We start from the raw sequence: 22,888 nt of genomic DNA, 5'->3' as shown, positions 1-22,888 counted from the left end.
GGGTCTATTTAATGTAAGATTTACTTGAGAAATAAATCATTATTGTTGTAAATGTATTGACGAAACAAATTTCAATTCACAATTTATTTTCCAAATTGTTTCGATATCACCAAAATAACTTTTTTGTTTTATTTTTCAATAAAAATAATATATATATATATATATATATATATATATATATATTTACGTATACTTTCCTATTCGACAATAAACGTGGTCCTTATTAATCAATACTCAGATATCCACGGCTTTGCGACACGAAGGAAAACTTTAAATATTGAAGAAAGGATAAATAAAATAAAGATTAGACAACCACACATACATTGCTCTGATCCCAAAGTAAGCACCTTTACTATGGAAATCGGAAACAAAGACGGTACCACAAACACCCGAACCCGAGACAATATCGAATATTCAGTTCTTCTACAACGACCTGGCCGGAAGTCGAAACCGGGACCTCAGAGATGGCGACACCGTGAAAACTAGTGTGGAAGATACTCGACCTCAAAGGTCGTCGAAAGGAATACTATGTTACTTAAAATAAATTAATGTTTATAATTAACCCTTTCGATCGACATCACGAAAATGTTTTTTATAATGTTTCTTTTTTCACATTTTCTTGATTCGTTTTCCAGATGAAGCAAGCATTATGGGTGCTGGTAAAATTACAAGCACATGTGACTTGTCAACTTATGTCTCAGGGTGACGGGCACGGTGGCAGTGCCTCACAAATCTTTGCGATTTAAAGCTTTGAGTGGCACTGCAACTATTACAGACAGGCGTGTAGTTTACCATTACGTGCACGACTTGTTCGTTCCGCCACTTGATACTATTTAATTTTTTTTATAAATCTTTGAATAAAAAATAAAATAAAATAAAATAATAAATATAAAATAATCTATGAAACAAAATATTCGTACTTTCCCTTCACGTCGTATGGCCATACAACACCCTATATACATATATACGCGTAATTTGTGTAAGTCAAAATACCATTTTTAACCGACTTAAGAAAAAAGAGGAGGGTCTCAGTTCGACTTTTTTTATGTATGTAAGTATGTTACGCGATAACTTTTTTGCATTTTCCGGCATTTTTTTCGGCATTTGTGAACTGATTTTGATCATTATTTTTTATTGGAAAGCGGTTACCTTGGTACTAGTCCCGTTTAAATTTAAAGAAAATATTCCACCTGTAAAGGTGGCAAATTAGGGGACGAATACGGTTTCGATAAAACTTGGCAAATAGATGTACTTCCATTATATTTTGAGGTCAGTTTCTTTTTCATAAACAAAGTTATTGCTTTTTAAATTAAGTAATAATTTTTTTATGTCATAGGTTTTTCTTTGTTTTTAATGTATTATAGGTTCCATGTATGAAACTAAACATAAGAAAATGTTTTTAATTACTTTTAAATATGGAACTGCTAATATGACTAAAAAATGTATGCTCCACTGTCGACCTCATCGTTACTTTCCATCAGGTGACATGGAGGTGAAATGCGCACTTATAATCTTTAATATATATACATAAATTTAAGTTAAAAAGCAAAACATGGTATTTTGTCTTACTTCTTACTACTTACAACTTACATGTGAAGTATCGATGTAATAGACACAGGTAGTTTTTTTTTGCACGCACTCATACCCCGCACTAGGGAAACCCTGTACCACGGGTACCATGAACACACACCTAAACAACCACAAAGTATACACAAAGACACGAGATAAATAAAAGTAGGCCGTACAAATACTTCTCCCGGCCCGGGAATCGAACCCGGGACGGTATCCGTTCGGCCACAGAGACAGTTAACTATGTATGTTAAGTATGATATATGACGTGTGACAATTATATGCCATTTATTTATTTATTTTTGGAAGATTTACAGCATATAAATATGTGCAATATAAATATGTGTTAAGTACCTAATACGTGAAAATGCTATTATCCACAAATAGCACGAAAAATAAGTTATTAAGTTTTTATTCAGCCGAAACTAAAACATTATTATTGAAATGTAAACAAGATAATATTATTTTACACGTAGGGAAATCACAGGTACACGTACCAATACAGGTGAAAAAGCCCAACCAATAACACGCATATCTTAAACACAGGAAAGAAAACAATGAGAGATAGGTACTTTGCCTCCGTGGCCGTACGGTTACCATGCCGGACTACCACGCAGAGGTTCCAGGTTCGATTCCCGGGCCGGGAGAAACATTTGTATGGCCTGCATTTATTTCTCTCGTGAGTTTCGGTGTAATTTGTGGTTGTCTATGTATATGTGCATGAATCCAGTCTACGCTGGTACTGAACAGATCTATGTCAACAAAAGTAATGTAGTATTGAAATGTTGACGGTACTTACATGTATGATGGAGTACTTATACGGAGTAATAACAGTGATGACCTTGTGTCGTTTGTTGATATCCAGCATCACCAGGACATGTGGTGGAAGGAACTCAGGTTGAGGCGTTACATTCTCCATTACATGCTAAAATATATGTTTAAATTGAAGCGCCGATTAATTTCCTTTTTATACCCTTACTATGATCGCTCGGCATCTTAATACGCAATTAATATTTTTGTTATACAAACTTAAACTTGTAAAATATTTTGGTATTATTTTTAACCAACTTCAAAAGAAAGAGGTTCTCAATTCGACTGTTTTTTCTGAATATTCAACCACTAAGTGTGGCAAACTAGAGGATGAATCCAGTTTCGATAAAACTTGGCAAATATATGTAATTCCACAAACTTTTTTTTTATAAAAAAAGTTATTGCTTTTTAACTTAAACAATATATGTTATTTATGTATACAGGGTATCCCATAAATTTCACGTCAGAGCGACTCTGTGGATAGGTGAGCTCTATACCTATCATAGAAAATAATTTAACCTTAATAAGTCTTTTGGTTTTCGAGATATTGGATGGATGGAAAAACTTTACTTTTTGTTGGGTTTTATGCTATTATTGCCAGGGTTAGCTCCAGATGGTTGTTATTTTAATTTTTCGGGTATCCTGAATAGCTTTTCCAGGTATTGCAATTATATTTTAACGAGAAATATCATAAAATGTGAGAAAAGTTATTAATTTGGTATACCTTTTAAAAAGTGAAACATTAACTTTGAATAGCTAGTGTGAAAAGAAATTGTATGCAACTGAATTTGTTAATGATCTCAAAAACTGCTCCAATTTATGCAGAATTAAAGTTTTAGCGCACTTTCCGGTATCCAATTTCAATAAAACTTGGCAAATAGATGTCATTCCGTGAACTTTTTTCCTTATTAAGGGTTCTAACGCTTCACCGGCGCTGCTGCAGCACGTTCGTTCTCGAAATTTATAATCTCCTCTTCACTGCGCTCGTCGTCGCGAGGCACCTAAATTTGAATCTAGGATACTATATAAAAAAAAGAAACAAAGCAAAAAAAAATTAAAAACATCATCAAAACATTCAGACGTTAGACACAAATAAATAATTGCAAAACACAAGCACTAACAAAACAAACATAAAATAGATTGAAAGATTATTTAATAAACATAACAAAGACACTAAATTAAAAAATACTTTACTGTTTTTTGCTTTATTAGGTACACGATGAAATATAGAATATACTATCATTCGTACATTAGATTGAAATGTTTTGATATATCAATGGTTACATGTCTATATATCATAAATTAATTGTCTCTCGAGCATTATTTTGAGTAGTAATAATGTCACTTGTTGTTACATCGAATTAAACGCAACCCTTTTAAATCAGAAACAACGACTGTACCACAAACAACACCCGAGACAATATAGAAAGTTAGTTTTTCTACATTAACCGGCCGGGGATTGAACCCGGGACCTCATAGTCACTCGACCACATAAGTCACCATAGTTCGTTCTTTAGAGGTTGAATTGAGGCTGGTCCGATTGGACAAGAAATAAAAAGTGCTGACGTAATAAATGAACGACAATCTTTACGTTTGTAATATTTTTTAAATAATAAATGAAAATACCCTAGGAAAAAGAACAGCCAAGCCGTTGGCCTTGGCAACGTCATTCGGTGGAGCATAGAACCCAGGCACAACGAGACCTGCTGGTGGGAAGTATTCGTCCTCGTTTTCCTCCACTTCGCTTTCTTCATCTTCCGGGTCTGACAGCTCCTACGAAAAACCATTTCAAGACTATTGCAGTATAATATATAAGTTCTTAGATTTCGCAATTTTGACACATTGGAAATGAAACTGCTTTTTCAAACCTTGATCGTGCACATTTACAATTAAGTTTAACTGAACGTCAGGGTGTTTCACCATAATATTCAATTATTTTTTGTGAAATAACTACATTAGTTTGTTATAATTATGAAACACTTAGAAAAAATTCACTTCGATTCGGCTGGATTCGAACCAACGTCTCCTAGCAGTACCAGACGCTATGCCAACTAAGCCACGGAACGAGCCAACGGATCTCATGAATTATTCCGTGTGCTTCTTGCAGATCTTTTTTGTTTTGTAACGACTTTCTTGCCGTATCTCTCTATGAACGCGTATATATGTGAAACCTACCGAGACCTTTCAAGCTCTTGACAAGTCCCATCGTCACGACTTACTGAGATGACATACAATATCAATTAGCGAACCAGATTTACACCCAAAAAATGGTTTCATTTTCAATTATTTGTTATTATTATTGATACAAAAATCGAACACAAAAATCGTTCGATCTGACAGGAATCGAACCAGGGCTCTACATTCGTTCTCCGTCCGATATCAAATAAGTGATATTTATTTTACAACAGACTGTCTATCATTTATTTACTATTATTAATTATAAAAGGTATATTTACGGCCTATGCGATATGCGCTAGTAAATGAATACATTCCAAATACGAGTTGTAATGACTTTGCTTCAGCAGAAAGAATATAAATACTTATTGTTAAACAAAACATAACTTGCTATTTTATTTACATGGCATTCAGAAATAGAAAGCGCATTAGCAAGGAGTTAGCTTTATTATACTTTACAAACACTTTTATTATATTTTGTGTGTAAATAATTATTTATTTTTCTTTTAAGGCCTCCAGCTCCTGTACCTTTATGGAAAATAGGGACGGACCTGTGGACGTGCACCCGGGGAGGCTCATCTAAGGCACTAGTCAAAGTTAAAGATCATTTATTCCATAGGTAAAATAAATTTACACTTGAAAACGTCACATTTACTTTACATTACATTAAGCTACCGCTAGTTCACTACGCTGACTTCCCTGAGAAGAACGAGCAAGAAACTCTAGGGATTGCTCTTTTCAAATAAACTTAAATGCTATGGAATATACTTTGAATCAAATTTGTGTGGATTCTGGAGCCGTGACGTCTTTCCATACATCTTTATCTAACATGTAGTCCTATTTTGTAATATGACTTTTCAATCAAAATATTTTTAAAGTAGTTTTTAAACTTAGGAAATGATAATCTTAATATATGCTCCGGAATCTTATTGTAAAAACGTATACAGTTCCCCATAAAAGAGTCGTTTACCTTGGTTAAACGAAATCGTGGTACCATGAGTTTGGACTTAGCTAATAATAAGGTTAATATTATGGATATCTTCTTTCTTATGGAAATTTTGTATATTTTTACGGGCACATAAAATATTTGAACGAATGTACTGTGATGCTACAGTCATGATACCTGTCTCCTTAAACTTTTCTCTGAGCTAAACCCAAGAGCCTAGACAGTACACAGAACGAATCGCTCGTTTTTGCAATACAAATATGGTTTGAATATCTGGCGCTTTATCCCACATGAGAATCCCGTAGGACATTATACTATGTAAGTAACTAAAGTAAACTAGTCTAGCAGTACTAACATCGTTAACTGCGGCCTGCGTATGCAGCGGAGCTTAATCTGCTGGTCAGAGAAGATATACGTGGAGCCTTACAGAGAACCGGATGAAGTCCGTGCAAACGGGCTGATCTGGGGTAAGGACCAGACTTAAAAGGTCCCTGTGCGGGTTCTCTCGCACTGGTCATAGTGCCCTTCCCGCATAACCAAGGGGTTGATAGAGAGGGGCACTATAAACAAAACTTTGAAAGATATGGGACTGCCCTTCTAAGGCCCACAGCAAGGGTCTTCATCCGTTCTCCGTCCAATATCAAATAAGTGATACTCGACCAAAACAAAAGACTGTTAAGTATGAAGCTTTTCGGGTGCGTTAACTTAATCACCCGAATTAGTTCACCTAGTTGCTGTAAGTACACTTTTAGTAAACTTAAATCACCTGGGTGCATTACTCAGAACACTAATCATACTGTAACCTACTTGTGCGGCCCACTACTGAGTAGAGTCTCTTCTCATGCGAGGATTTACGCCATGCTAGTCCTATGCAGGTTGGGGACTTCATTGTGAACTTCTTCAACGTGCAGATTTCATCACGTAGTTTTTCATCACCGTATCTGTACCGTGTAACGAGTTGAATCCTGGCGTCCTTAATTATCGTGGTGAATACAGTTTCCTTTTATGTTTACCTAATGCACCCAGGTGATTTAGGTTTACTAAAAGTGTACTTAAGGCACCTAGGTGAATTAATTCAGGTGAATTAAGTTAACGCACCCCTTCATTCGCGTCATGCGTTTTTAAATTTGGTCGAGTATTAACTTATTTGACAGTAATTGTTTCGGATGGATGACAGACGGAGAATGGGAATAGAGCCCTAGTGTCTGTCGCCATGTCGGAATCACCGCTCTTTATCACCTAAGCTATACACTGATTCAAGAGATCTTACGAATTTCTTTGTGTTTGGCAGATCTTTTTTTAGTTTTAAACGGCTTTTTTCACCATCCGCGCACCCGTGAGAACCCGTGGTACCTTTGCACCAGAAGGACCCAGAAGTTGAGAAGTTTTTAATTTTTGTTAGCATAACAATACTGGTTCAAACAGGTTCTCCTCGATGTCGGTTCCACTTATTAAGAGGTCCCGTCGACTAGTACGAGCGGGATTGCCATAAGGGGAAAACCAATAAGAATAATATAGCGTCTGGCACGGTATGCAAGAAGACGTCGGTTCGAATCCGACCGGATCGAAGGAATTTTTTCTGAGTGTTCTATCTTTGTATTAATAATTATAACAAACTAGTGGAGTAATTTCACAAAAAATAATTGAATATCAATTCAATAAAAATTTAATTAATACAGTGAATAGCGACATCTCTCGCCAGGACTGGTAGCTGTAAAGGTACTAACTGGGTGATAAATCTGTCATAGATTTCTCATAGATGGCGCTACGACTAAAAAGTCGTTGAAAAACCAAGTACAAAGACACGACGCAAGCACATAGAAAAATTCGTGAGGTCCGTTGGTTCGTTCCGTGGCTTAGTTGGTATAGCGTCTGGCACGGTATGCAAGAAGAATTCGGTTCGAATCCGACCGGATCGAAGGAATTTTTCTGAGTGTTCGATCTTTGTATTAATAATTATAACAAACTAGTGGAGTAATTTCACAAACAAATAATTGAATATCAATTCAATACAAATTTAATCAATAAGAATAATAATAGAAGTTTCCGATCAGAAAGTGCTCGAGTCCCGGAATTGGTCTGCACCAAACAATATTACGCAATTTAATTTTTTATTGCTTGCTGTAAAAGTGAAAGGTAACGTCATCTGAAATAAATCTAAAGTTTCCCATCGAATCGGAAGCTCCCGTAGATTACTAGGAAGTATCTCAATTGATTACGTGTGCAGATGCCGCGACAACTTGTCAAAGTGAAGTTACGTTGGCGAAAACAGCTACGTATAACTGTGGCTCTGTTCCAGATTAAGGTACACACCGCACGATCTATGTCGTCCAGAATTAGCTTTCATGCCATCAATTCGAAAAGAAGAAGATGTATCGCCAGAAGACCTGATGGAACATGACCTTGTACCATTTTCTTCAAGGATATCTCAGCTTAGCAGAAGGATATATATGGGTTGTTTCAGATTACTTAAACTTTGACTTTAAATAAAATAAATATGTCATTAAAGTCGCCTGTTGCACTCTGTACTTTGTCATCAGTTTATCACTGTACATTGTTCTAGATAGAATTAAAGAATATTTGACTCGTGTTCTCACGTATCCTACATCTCCGTAGCCTTAGTCGTCACGAAAGTCATTGCTTTTCTTAGTTCTAATTTTGGTCTCTACATTTTTAGGGTTATATTTTCACATCAGTATATCTTCAGACCAGACATAGAGACGAAATAAGAGGTATATATTCCTGGTAACTCATCAGTGATACATCACTTATAAATATCAACTCTCGTTTGCACTGAAATAGTACAGCGCCAACAACTGACCTGTGTGTACGTCTCCATATATTCCAAAAATGTTCTGTATTTATTGTAATAAAGATAATATCTCTAACAATGGCGTACTGTTTCATTCGGTGGTGTAGGGAAAAACAGCAAAATATCTAACTACAAAACAAATGGAATAAATTTCATCGGTAATTAAATATTAAATATGTAATTTTTCAATTTTCGTCCATTATAGCAAAGCTCAAGTTAACTGGTCGATTTGAAGTGAAACAATTGACGACACCCATTGACGACACCCGTCAATTGTTTCGAACTCGGGCTATCCAATCGGAGCACAGTTGTCACAGTAATGATATGGCAGAATAGTTTTCAAACAAATTAAATGACATTTCGTCTCTATTGCTGGTTACATCCTCGATATTTTTCTGAACCGTCTATTGAACGGATTTCATACCATCAACCAATACATATTATATTATAGAGATATTTCTGAATACGAATCTTCTTTTAAAAGTGAGAAATTCTAGTATGCACACACTTACCTCAGGAACTACAATGTCCACATCTTCTTCAGTGGGTTCTGGCTCCTCATTTAATCTGTCCATCTCTTCCAGGTTCTGTCAAATACAACTCTACGTTACTAAAATTACACAAGGTCCGTCACAATTTAGTCTTGTATATTTTGAAAGAAAGAAAACTGTATTTTGGTTGAGTAGGTATCGAAATTTTCTATGGATGTTGTGGGATCCACAAAGGTCCCACAAAATAGTATTCAATTTTATTCGACATGTATTGTGTCGATTTAAATGCAATCATTAAAAGGAACAATTGTATGATAAACATTATTCATTCTTGCCTCTCCCATGGTCTAAAAGATAAATGTAGTCACGTTGAGGCAACAGTACTGGTTCAACAGTAAAGTTGTAGGTCTAATCGGGTCGAAGGAATTCTTTGTGTCTGCTCGATCAACAAAATTTTTCAAAATCATTCATCACTGATTGCTCATATTCATTTTTTCGTTAAACCATACGTTATGTTATAAAAGGTCTTACTAAATATACATATGTTCATAAGATTTATAAACTGATGATTATTTACATTACAATAATAAAGTACACGCAACTATAACTCATGCATTATACATATATATGTTTTTATAATCTCAGTACAGAGAGTACTAAAAAACCGACCTCAAAATCATGCATCCCCTACTTTGCCACCCTTAGCAGTGGAATATTTTATTCAAAGTCAAAGATTATTTATTCCATAGGTAAAATAAATTTACACTTGAAAACGTCACATTTAAGCTACTGCTGACCTCCCTGAGAAGAACGAGCAAGAAACTCTAGGGATTGCTCTTTTCAAAAAACTTATATGCTATGGAATATATATTATATGCACTTTGAATCAAATTTGTGTGGATTCTGGAGCCATATCGTCTTTACATACATCTTTATCTAACACGTAGTCTTCAACTTTGTAATATGATTTTTCGATCAAAATATTTTTAATGTAGTTTTTAAACTTAGGAAATGATAAACTTAATATATGCTCCGGAATCTTATTGTAAAAACGTATACAGTTCCCCATAAAAGAATTGTTTACCTTGGTTAACCGAAATCGTGGTACCATGAGTTTGGACTTAGCTCTAAGGTTAATATTATGGATATCTTCTTTCTTATTGAAATTATGTATATTTTTACGGGCATATAAAATATTTGAGTAAATGTACTGTGATGCCACAGTCATGATACCAGTCTCCTTAAACTTTTCTCTGAGAGAAACCCGAGAGCCTAGACGATACACAGAACGAATCGCTTGTTTTTGCAATACAAATATGGTTTGAATATCTGCCGCTCTACCCCACATGAGAATCCCGTCTAGCAGAGTCTAGCAGTACTAACATCGGTAAGCTCACGTATTCTGCGGACTGCGCATGCAGCGGAGCTTAATCTGCTGGCCAGGGACGATATTGAAATTTAAATGGGACCACTAATGAGGTATCCTCTTTCCAACAAAAAAGAATCATTAAAATCGGTTCACAAATTACGGAGTTATCGCGTACTTACAGACAAAAAAGCCCACAGTCGAATTGAGAACCTCCTCCTTTTTTTAAAGTCGGTAAACAAATGTAAAACTAGGTAGAAGTAATGAATATAAAAGCTACTCACACCGGCTTTCAAATATTCCATTTTTTTATTCTCTTTAGCTATTTTCATGGCCTGAAGTTCTTCAGCAATGGCTTGTCGAGCTATACGTTTCTTCTCTGCTAACAGTCTATCACGTTTGAATTTTTTATCTATCTAAAATTGGTATATTAATATTTATTTATTCAGTTACAGTTACTTTAGGAATATTACACTTAGGTAGGAGAAAATGCACCGATTTAACCTAGGGGAATCTTTTATATTAAGTATAAACATATCGGACCTCGGCTTCATGTCATGACTGACTCAACTCAAAAATTGCAAAGGTTGCAAGTTAATTTGTACCCGTTACGTGTTTCGAACTTACCGATAAGACGTCAAAAGTGACATTACCTAGTTTCAAACCGAGTATAATGTCCATATTTTACAGAAAAGCAGGTAAAATTCAGCACGCGCCCACAGAAAAAACAAAAAAGATAATTTTTGGCTTGTGACACTGATGGAGCCAGTATGACATGTACAGATAGCATAAAACAATAAAAAGCCCTGATTTATCATTATAAACGTTTATTTGAAGTTTATTAGATTTTTTTTATTAAATAAAAAAAGAATATTGTTGTATAAGTCGTGTTTTCACGATATATACTAAATTAGTAATTATTGAAATTATCTTGTCAAGAACGAGAAATTTCGTAACATTTTTACTAATGAAACTTAACCTGGTTGCGTAAGTAACGTCGAAAAAACCAAATACAAAGATATGACGCAAGCTCATAGAAAAATTCGTGAGGTCCGCTGGTTCGTTCCGTGGCTTAGTTGGTATAGCGTCTGGAACGGTATGTTAGAAGACGTCGGTTCGAATCCGGCCGGATCGAAGGAAATTTTTCTGAGTGTTCGATCTTTGTATTAAGAATTATAACAAACTAGTGGAAAAATTTCACAAAAAAATAATTGAATATCAATTCAATAAAAATTTAAAATAAAATTAATTAAAAATAAAATCTTAGTAATAGGTAATGAAATGACCCAAAGATAGTTAAGACTATTGTGTAAGTAGTTGTCATGTGTGCGGCTGTGCTAATGTCACCTCCGAGAAAAGGTTGCGACGCTGATTTTCAGTGGACCCTAAAACTAAATGATACCGGACGTGTGTGTCGCGTATAAACTAAAATAAATAACATATATATACGTACATTTCTGTAATGTAGTATGTTGTGTTCTCTTAAATTTATTGAATATTTAAATAATTCATTTGATACTTATGTACAGTGATAAACGTGTGCAATGTAGAGTCCAATATATTTACAACAAACAAAATAGAACTTATTTAGTTTAAAAAGAAACCGATTGCGAGATTTGTGTCACGTGGGCGATGCTAGAAGAGCGGGTAGGCACGCGGAAGGGGTCCCCGGCCAAAATGTCTAGTGCCCTGATGAGGGAAAGAGGATGCGATATTAAATTGTGCAATTCCATCGCACCTTCTCCGTGATATATCCTGTAGAATACCAATAAGTAGGCAACCTTACAGCGATGTTTAAGGCCCAGCACCTTCGCCTCTACTAAATTCAAGTCATCTATAAGCCTCTTGACACGCTTTCCACCTGAATGAAGTTGGCATTTAGCAGAACCATCCCACAGGTGGAAGCAATCGTTATCGTACTTAGCTTAAGAAGAGTGGTCTAAACCGAGTGTAGGGCCCCGGAGAGCCGCGTTGAAGCGCCAGTATTTCGTAGTTTAGTGGCCTTACAAAACTAAAGTAGATAATTAAGGACATGTTTTCGAAAATCAACAGAAAATATTGTCGTTGTTAAAAGAATAACATAAAAATGGGCCCATTTGGAAGGAAATATGGGAACAATACAATTGAAACGGAAATTGACAAACCACAACGCTTCATATTGGTCTCTAAACCATGTCTATTAAATGTCATTGAATTTAGTGAATATCTGATATAGGATCAAACTGCGTTTGTTAGAATCATGCTCGCAGGACTGTTTATTAAATCACATGTCCCGCCATTCAAACATAACTAGCTCTAGCCTGTTCTTCGCTCACCTTTTTCTGTTCTTTGGCCTCTCGTCTCATTTGCCAAATCTGTTGCCTCGTGGGACTATAAGTTTTATAATGATCGTACGCGGATATCCTGTTTGCATTTGGTCGTTTCTTCTCTGTTCCTTCTTTTGTTACTTCCTCTTCGTCTGGTGGTTGGTATAAAATGTGGCGGACTAAGGCTGATGAAGAAAATGTAAACACAGTATTTTTATACAGAATAAGGCTGGTGGACAGGTGAACATTCAGCTGGTGGACTTTTGTAAATTTGGTGGTTTAAAAGTACTGTAATCAATTTTTTATTTCAGTATTTTCAGTATTTGTTTATTAGCGAACATGCAATAAAATTACATTACAAAATTACGTTACATGTGTAAGGGCGTAGCTAAGACTTAAAAATATACTTAGACATGCAAATTATTAAACTTAAAAATAATTAATAGTTAAAAATAAATTAAATAATAAAAGTATTGCATTCTCTTAAATAATAAAATATCTTAAAGTAATGTAGTAACAATGAAATAATGAATCCATATACTAATTATTATAATTGTAGAGCTTAAAATAGGGGGATTAAAGTTCTTTGTCTTCAACAAAATCTTGTATTGCATAATAACACTTTTGTATGAGGAGGTTTTTTAATTTGTTGTAAAACAGCTTTTCGTCTTTCTGAAGTAATATATTACTAGGTACCATGTTTTATATTGCTATTGCTCTGTAATAAGGGCTATTTTTGAAAAATGCAAGTTTAGGCGATGGAGATACTAGCTTATGCTGTCTACGCTCACTTCTGACATGTTCAAAGAGGTTTATATTTTTTCTAACAAATGTCGCTATTTCGAGTATATACAAACATGGAAGAGTGTCTGATACTTTATGAAGAAAGACTTACAGCTATCTCTATGGCGTAGGTTTAGGATTATCCTGAGACACTTTTTCTGTAGTATGAATATCTTTTGCGCCTCATGAGTGTGTCCCCACAGGATAATTCCGTAGCGGAACCAGGCGTTTGCATACGCATAATATGTAGTCAAGGCAGAATCGATGTCTGTATTTTGTTTCAGTACACTTAAGGCGTTTAGTTTAGTTTTTATTTTTGCAATATGTTTAGTCCAATTTAAATTAGTGTCTATAGTTATTCCCAACATACTACAATCTTTAACTTCTTCAATATTCAAAACGTTGGTTAATGTATTCAAATTTAAAGGTTGTATCTGGTACAGTCTGAATTGGATTAGTTTTGTTTTATTAGTATTTATTTAAAGGTTATGATGATCTGTTAACCAGTTTTGAATGGATTGGAAGGTATTTATTATTTCATTATTTGTATACGCGACATCTTGTTACGGACATTTAAATAGTAGAGACATCGTCTGCGAATAGGACGCAAAGTGGTTTACGGAGTTTCGGGAGTTCATTTATATACATAAGAAAAAAGAGACATCCAATTACGCTGCCTTGTGGTATGGAGCAGTTTATAGTATGGGGATTAGACTGAATTGGATCTCCCCAGTTATATCATCATAATGTTTAATCTGTACGAATTGTTGTCTGTTAGTACGGTAAGATTTCAACCATTTGTAAGTTCTGCCACGAATACCCATACTGTGCATTTTTTTAAGCAAAATACTATGCTGGACATTATCATATGCTTTGGACATGTCGAGCAGCAGTCTTACGGCATAATTATTATTTCTAATATGATTATATATCTCCTGAACATATTTAAAAACAGCAATAGTGGTGGACCGAGTTTGGGAAAACCATATTGATTTTCATTAAGGTGATATTTCTCCACGAAATTTGAAAGGCGGTTTGCTACTGATTTTTCAAAAACTTTACATATAACTGGTAAAAGAGCAATAGGTCTGTAACTACTGGTTTCGCAAGATTTTCCTCCTTTCTTCAACGTTGGTTTTATTTTTGCGATGTTTAATTGGTCTGGGAAGGCGCCTTCTTCATAAGATTGGTTTATTAAAAGTGTGACGAGGTAGGCTAATTCATATATGCATGCTTTTGTTAAAGATAAGGGAATGTTGTCTATACCATAACTGGGGAATACTTTTATTATATTAAAAATCTGTTTATTAAAATTCTGTAACTGGTGATAGATAAATGGAATTGAGAGTGAGTGAAGTTAATTCATGGCTATGTGGTATAGTTACGTTAGGTTGTATTTGAAATCGACTGCCTATTGATGCGAAATATTGATTAAAATGTTCAGTAGTAATTTCGGGAGAGTGTAAATAGGTATTATTTACTTTTAATTTAATATTCCGTTTTTGAGTATTTTTGCTTTTTTTGTTAAACGATTTATAATATTCCACATAGTTTTTACTTTATTCTCAGAAGCTTTTATCTATTTTATGTAGTTTTTCCTTTTTGACATTTTAATACATTTTATCAATTTTTTACTATATATTTTAAAATGATTTCTTAGTATTTTACTGTTTGACTGGTTTATAACTATTCTTAGCAATCTTTTATGTTGACACGATATTCTCAGTCCTTTCGTTAAACACGTTTGCTTCTGTTTATTTGTATAAGTTTTTTAGTTGATCATCAAATAGGTTGTAGTTTTGATTTATGCTATTTTCACTTCTTAATGTTTTATTCCAATCAATTTGACTCAGTGCATATCTAAATCTTTCAATATTATTTTTATTGTTAAAGTTTCTTTTTGTGGTTCGTAAAGGTTTAGATATATTTGCAGTGTTATTCTGGATGTAGCTATAACTTATAGCTTTATGGTCTGAAATACCACAGTCTTCCACGGACACAGTTGCCCGCTTGTGATTACAAAAAACAAGACCTATACAAGTCGAACTAGTATGTGTCTTCCTGGTAGGTCCAATAACTAACTGGCGGAGGTTATACTCTAGCATTATATCACTCAATCTTTTATAATCTCTTGACTGGTGTAGGCGTTTAAGTTGAAGTCACCTACCAATGCAATACGTCTATTTGTACAAAATGGCTATATATTATCGAGCAACTTAGTAATAAAATTAAGAAACACTTCGACTTCACGGTCATTTCTATATAAAGCTTCTATTATTTCTTTTGACTCTAATTCAATTGCACAACATTCCACTATATATTCTATTGTTAATTCAGTTATATCAGTTCTTTCAGTGTATTTCCACCCTGTTGGTAGTAATATTGCTACTCCTTCTCCTCTACGTTCGCGCCGGCAGTAAGGTGCTGCGAAGTCGTAGCCGTCTATACGGATCAGGTGTTTTTGGTCTTTTTGAATCCAAGTTTCTGTAAGACAAACCACTTGAAATTTCCTGTCTTGTAGTAAACTTTCTTATATGTGAGGTTTATTTTTGATATTTTGCGTATTCTGGAATAATATCGCGGTGCTAGTAGCTTCGAAATGTATAATTGTTTTTGTTAGAGTTTGATGTATAATAGTTGGGTCTATCATTGTTTTTATTCGTAAAATATGAGTTGTTTTCAGATTGTACATTCGTATTTATGGGCTGATGATTTCTTATATCTCCTGATGTTTCATTCTTATGTTCTATCTCTCTTAAATATTCTTTTTCGTTGACTATTAGTTTGTTGTTTCGAATTATGGCGTGGTTCCCTTGTTGTCTTTGTTCATATAACGTTTTCCTCAATTTGTGGCGTTTTTGTATAGATTCATCATCCAGAAATGGTGATATTCCCAAGCCAGAGTTTCTAAAGAACCCATAATTGCGAAGAATATAGTTTGTGGTTATTTTACTAATAAAATCTACAGCCACAGGTTTTCGGCTACCTTTTCTTCCTATGCGTGTTGTACTTTCTAAATAACCTTCTAGATCAATATTCATGATGTCATAGAAAATATTCATTACACGCTCATCAAGTTGGTCTTCATTTTCCCACTGATACTCTTCAAGCCCATATAACACAATTTTTTTACTCATGTCCATTTGTGGTTTGTATGCGATAGGACTTTTCTTTTGAAGATCTTCTACTTCCTTTTTTAAACTGTTATTTTCGCCTTGGAGTTGTTGTATTTTTATGTCTAATTTTTCTAATTTTGTTTTAATCGCATTATGTTTAGTATTTACATTGTTCAGTTGTTCAGAGAATTCACTTTTTATATTGAATAGAGAATTTTGAATTTCTTGTAGTATTATAGATTTTAATTCAATATTTATTTCAGTCTTAATTTCCATTATAATGCACTTTTTATTCGCCTCTAACTTTTCGTCCAGTAGTGCGCTATTTGATTCATGGTTGGTATCCCTAAAAAGTGTTTATTCGGCTCTTGTGTTAGAGATGATGGTGGATCCATAGTGTCTCCTGATATGCTTTTGTCTTCTATCACCTGTTCATCGACGGAGTCGTCACTGATTTGTCGTTCCATTGCTGTAGAGGTAGTCGTTTTTACTTTGGGACGCGATCTTATTAAGATTGCGCTGGTGTCGTAAATTGACTTCATTTTGATGGTTTGGTTTTTGTACATCGTCTAACAAGCTGTTGGAACGTATGGGTTTAATTGTATTGTCTCGTTTGGGCATTGTGACATCCGGGACATATCCATGATGATTTGTGCACAGCTGTCATGATATTTTGAAAGCGCTGCTCTGAGATGTTAGCGAATGCAAGATCGTACTTAAGTTTACAGGCAGAGCAAGAAAGATAATTTCGATCAAGTATAATTTTCAAACATCCCGAACATGTGTTTTTGGGAGCCATGACTTAAGGGCTTATAAATTGCGTTTAAATTTTTCAATATATTCCACCTGTCGGTAAGTTTGAACAATTACTACAATCTTGTATAGTGCGTGATTTTTCCTACTCAACTCTAGATGGCGTTGTTTGTTAGTTTATCAGAGTAGGTAGATTTTTAAACTAAATTATAAAAAAAAATCAAATATTTTTATATTACTATATAATAATATTACACTATTAATCTTCGCTTTCTATTATCTACTTACAGTGCTACGTAATGTGCATAATAATTTAATATAATATAGTTTCGTATCACAGCTTTCACAAGTAAATGATCTATTTTTAAAAACGTTTACTCGGTAAACCATTAAATCACTGTTTTTAAGGTTACTATTAATTCTTCATGTTATTATGGCTGTTAACGATAATCCCGGACAATTGTGAACTCCTTTACTTGGTTATAACACGTATATTCAATATCACTTAGAGTTTGTTTTTAAAATAATTTTGAATTATGGAGTCGATGTAAACAAACGCACAGTAGCGCCCTCTCATCTTCCATTTCATACATCAACCAATCGTGTTGCGACTTTGGAAGATGTATGGAAGAGTGTGTATGGACGAATCGGTAGATCATTTTTTCAGTCAAAACGTCGGCACATTTTAACTGACTTACCGAACTTCCGCCTGAACATTATCGACAACATAGCTCCTTATATTGATGTTATGAAAATCCCCCAAAGCAAAATGAGGCGAGTTTTAAGTTTGAAACTCTGTGTATGTGTGTTAAGTGAGGCATCGTATCTCCCAATCGAATGGACTAATCTTAAAGACGGTTTTTATTTAAGTGTGTAACACACAGAGCGGTTGCAGGTCGGGCGCGTGTCAGGTGGGGAGCATGGCGGGTATAATTCCGTGTATTTATTTGGACGAAAACAAACCACGCGCGAGCGCGGGGCGGGCGCAGGTCGGGTCCCGCGCCCACTCGTGAAATGTTGTAGCGCTACTTGGAAGCACTGGAACTCAGTACACATGAGTTCCAGGTGCTTAGTTTATAAATTGATGTAGTTTTTATTTGGTGTATTTAGTACTAATTTCCCATATTAACATAGCCTATAGTTTTTGCAAGTAACATACTATGGACATGGTCCGAAATAAAAATTTTGAAATTTGAAAGTAGGACGGCGGCCTCCCGTGTGTTTTGTGACCCAGTGTTTTTCACGACGTGCATTAAAGAGACCTATCAATACTTGTGATTCATTATCAAAGCATCAAAAAAGCTAATTGAGTACATCATAATTGAGGACATGTTTATAACATTGTCCTATATTTCGCTTCAGATGTTTGTTCGTAGTAGCAGAAATAACAAGTTTTCAGGTTGTTCCCAAAAATAATAAAGAACTTACCGAATGTTCCCAAATCTGCCAAACTCTGCCACATTTAATATACCTTATCATGTTCAGCAGCAATGAAAATAAATAAAAATTAAATCTGCCCAAATGGCAGAAATTTGCCACAAATGGTCATACTGTTCTCTTTTTTTCACGTGACATTGACATTGGCAAGACGCCTCTTGTCAAAACGTTCCTTTGCAACTTTGATTATCTCTCAGTTAAATATTGTCTAAATATTTTTGCCACATTGTGTTTTATTTTTTGCATTATGTCATTACTTTTTAATTGATTATTTCATTAGGTATTTTATAGCTTTAATGTTTTATGTGTGTACTGCAAAATAACCAATACTTTAGGTAAATAAACATTCAATCATGCTTAAAACGAAACATACGTACAAGAACGTTACCTAATCTATGCTAGAATTGAATTAATTGCGTTGCGTTGCATCTATTCTAAAATACAATGTTTTACGTTTTTTTATTCCCGACTTCTAAAAATATACAAAAATATATTGATAACTAGGCATAAATTAGAACACAAATTTATACTAGCAAATTCCATGAACGGCTCTTCGTCGTTATTGGGGTAGTTTTCGCCATCCTTCTTAAACATTTTGTCATATTGTACTCTAAACACATACAGTACTGACGCCGAAGATCTTTTTGTTATACCGTAAAATGCTCTAATTTGGCCTACCTAGCCTTACATTGCCTGAACAGATTATTTAAATTTCATTAGTAAACTATTCTAGCTACAAGATCTCATCTATGACACGATTATTTACGCGTGGCAACACTTACTTTTGGTTCTTACAAGACAGATGTCAAATGTCAGTGAACGTCAGAATTTTTCAAATGGTGGCCGGTGACTTTTTTGCTGCACTTCAAAATTTTATTGTAAGTATTTTAAAATATTTTTACGGGTTTTAAGGACCATAGTATTAAATGAAAAATAGCCCTCTGTGTTTTTATCCATATTTTGCACTTGTAAAGCGAGTTTTAGTGGTTAAATCAAGAAGAACAAATCGTGTGTCGTTTTTTATGAAAAATCGACAAAACTTTGCCTAGGGGTAGGGTTGTCACTTTTAATTTTGAAACTAAAATAGTACCTACCTAATATAATATCTATTAGACAATATTTTTACATTCTTTTTGACAAATTTTTACATTGGTAATTAATGTAGGTAGAAATATACACACCACATACATAGATAGATATATAGGTAGGTACTTATATTCTAAAACCTAAGTACCCAAGAAGTCTAAAACGTGCCTCTGATTTTTGCAGAGGCAGAAGATGTCTCAAAACAAGATAAGAACCAGTTCTCAAAACAAAAATAATAGTCGGCATTACGTGAATTACTCTACCGAAATGCTAGACATTGCCGTTGATCTCGTAAAATCAAAGAAATTGTCATCATATGAGGCAGAAAAACAATTTGGGATTCCCAGACGTACTATTTTAAATAAAGTCAACAAATGTCATGAAAAATCATTTGGGCGTCCTACAAGACTAAGTGAAGTCGACGAAAAAATAATTGCTGACACGATAAATATCGCGGCTGAGTTTGGCTCTCCACTGACTTTACTAGATTTACGACTTGTTGTGTTTCAGTATTTGGAAATTAATGATAAATTGCATATTTTTCATGGGAAGATGCCCGGAGAACGTTGGGCACGTAATTTTATAGCGCGTCATAATATGACAAAACGTACTACGCAAAATATAAAAAGAAGTCGCGCGTCGAAAACCGTTGCTGAGTTAAATGAATATTTTAAAAATCTCGAATGCTCAATTCACAATGTACCACCGTCACATTTGCTGAACTACGATGAAACCAATCTGAGCGATGACCCCGGCAGCAGCAAAGCAATTTTCAAAAAAGGAACAAAGCATCCTGAAGTTATACTTAACTCCAGTAAAAGCTCCGTCTCAATTATGTTTGCCGGTACAGCTGACGGAAAATGTTTGCCGCCTTACGTAGTTTACAAATCTGAGCACCTATGGAGTCGTTGGTGTAAAGATGGTCCACCAGGCTGTCTATACAATAGAACAAAATCAGGTTGGTTTGATATGACATGCTTTCAAGACTGGTTTGAGAAGATTATTATGCCTTGGGCGACTGCTTTAGATGGACCAAAAGTAGTTATAGGCGATAACTTATCGTCACATTTAAGCGTTCAGATTATAAAGCTATGCCGCGAAAACAATATAAGATTTGTGTTTCTGCCACGAAATGCCACTCATTTAACTCAGCCGCTAGATTTAGCATTTTTTGGTCCGATGAAAAGACACTGGCGAAAAATCATGCTCCATTATAAGTTGTCAAACCAAAATGCTACAACCATAAATAAATGCCATTTTCCACAACTTCTAAAAGAACTTATGGAAAAATTAGGAATAAGTGATAATCAGAATTTAAAAAGCGGATTTGAAGCTGCAGGCATTTACCCATTAAATGCCTCTAAAGTCATTCAAAAAATTCCCGAACCAACAGAACAGATGAAGCAGTCATTTGACCAGACCCTCCTGGAATACCTTAAAGCCGCCCGAGAAAACAAGCCAATGAAAGGTGGAAGGAACTATAAATTGCAAGTAACTGCAGGAAAATCAGTTTCTGAGGAAGAAGTATTAGAGCCAAAAAAATCAGTGACAAGAAATAAAAAAAAACAAGTTACCCGTTCCGAAAAACTCTCACCGGTCACACTTTTATCGGATTCAAGATCAAACAAAGAAAATAGTATTCAGGAAAGTAACATAGATTTCTCACCAACGACAAAAATATTAAACCAAGACAAAAGTGGTACAAAGATAACTATTCTCTCAGATATCAAATGGTCCAAAGAAAACGCAGCATTTTATGGTATAAAAAATGTTCCCATTAATTTGTTTGAAATAGATAAAAATAGCAAAATGAAATCATCATCTCATAAATCTGAAAAAGATCGTAATGAGCCCCCAAAAGAAGTTATTACAAACATAAACGTATATGGCACCGTTAGTAGTAGCGAGGAAGAAGAGGAAACTTACTTTACTGATAAAAAAATTAAATGCAAAAGGTCTCGTTTGTGTTCGAAGCAATCCGTCAAAGAAGCCAAAAGAATTAAAAAATGCAGGAGAGTTTTAAACAGTTCTACAACAACAGACAGTGACGTAGTCATGAGCGAACACGACGATTCAGATATATGTGATGTGTCCAGCGAGGTGATAAATGACGATTTAGTGAAATACGATTTTGAACCTCAAATTTCGCAACCTACGTTTAATACAATAGAAGAGCAGCTACAAGAAGCTAATAACGAAAAGGAAAACTTAAATGAAGGCTTAGGTGAGGTAAATGATTCATTACAAAATATTGATGATTCAGAGGAAATTTCACAAAAAAGGGCTAACAAGAACACTATTGAAGAATTATATAATTATAAGAAACAGTTTAATATAGGAGACATAGTCCTAACAAGATACTATGTAAGAAAATCGTGGAAATACTACATAGGAGTGATCGAAAATAAAGATTTTAATACAGGACGTTACTCAATAGCCTTTTACAAAACAACTGGCAAAAACAATGACAAGAAGTTTGTAAAACCTAAGCGCATTGTTGATAAAGACATCGTCCCTGAAGATTCCATTTTAAAAGTAGTGGAACTTTTGCAAATAAATGAAAATCCCGACGAATATGTTTTAATGCAGGATGAAGATAACATTTATTTTGTCTGATCATGTTAAGTTTGTAATTTTTGATTATTTTTATGGTGCTGACAACAGCTAAAATGCTATCTCGCTCGCTCAATGCAGATATAAAATCACCGTACATAATAATGGAAAATTGCAAACAAACACGCGGTTAGAAAAACCTTAAGGGTTTAGCACAATTTTTTATATCAGATAGATCAAAACAAGTTTTCATGTACCTATGCTATTCTTTACGACTTGGTTGTTTGCAATTTTCCATAACTATAAACAGTAATTTTATATCTGCAATGCGCGAGTGAGATAGCAGTTTAATTGTTTTTAGCATTTAAGCATACACCTATATTGTTAATTTGGTTATTGATAACCTGTCCGCCTTGTGTTGATTTATAAAAGGGTCTAAATTCATAACTACCAACGATTGGTAACTATTGTAATTTAATTACAATATATAGGTAGGTATCATCTCAGACATTTGAAGTAGACTAGTTTTCGACCTAATTCCCTTAATATTAAGGTTGAAAAGTGGTTCACCTCCGGTGTCCGCGATGGTATCCACCCATTTGCGATAGAAGATTTATTTTCTTAATTAATATTATTTTAGAAGAGTATTTTTGTTAGATATTACATAACTACAAATTGTTACCAA

At 34.5% G+C, this 22,888-nt stretch overlaps 1 protein-coding gene across 1 annotated transcript in view; it reads right to left on the bottom strand.

The window, feature by feature from the left end:
* Window positions 1–22,888, bottom strand: part of LOC113240562 — a 42,999-nt gene that overhangs the window by 5,011 nt on the left and 15,100 nt on the right. The window contains exons 7-11 of the mRNA XM_026477896.1: window positions 12,485–12,660; window positions 10,454–10,585; window positions 8,825–8,899; window positions 4,006–4,152; window positions 2,369–2,494 (exon numbers count right to left, since the gene is read on the bottom strand). Coding sequence (XP_026333681.1) covers window positions 2,369–2,494; window positions 4,006–4,152; window positions 8,825–8,899; window positions 10,454–10,585; window positions 12,485–12,660 — 656 coding nt within the window. The remainder of the gene's footprint in view (window positions 1–2,368; window positions 2,495–4,005; window positions 4,153–8,824; window positions 8,900–10,453; window positions 10,586–12,484; window positions 12,661–22,888) is intronic.

This window comes from Hyposmocoma kahamanoa, unplaced genomic scaffold (genome assembly GCF_003589595.1).
Source record: "Hyposmocoma kahamanoa isolate Upper Pololo Valley unplaced genomic scaffold, ASM358959v1 155, whole genome shotgun sequence".
NCBI lineage: Eukaryota > Metazoa > Arthropoda > Insecta > Lepidoptera > Cosmopterigidae > Hyposmocoma > Hyposmocoma kahamanoa.
This window is presented reverse-complemented; position numbering and strand designations above follow the sequence as displayed.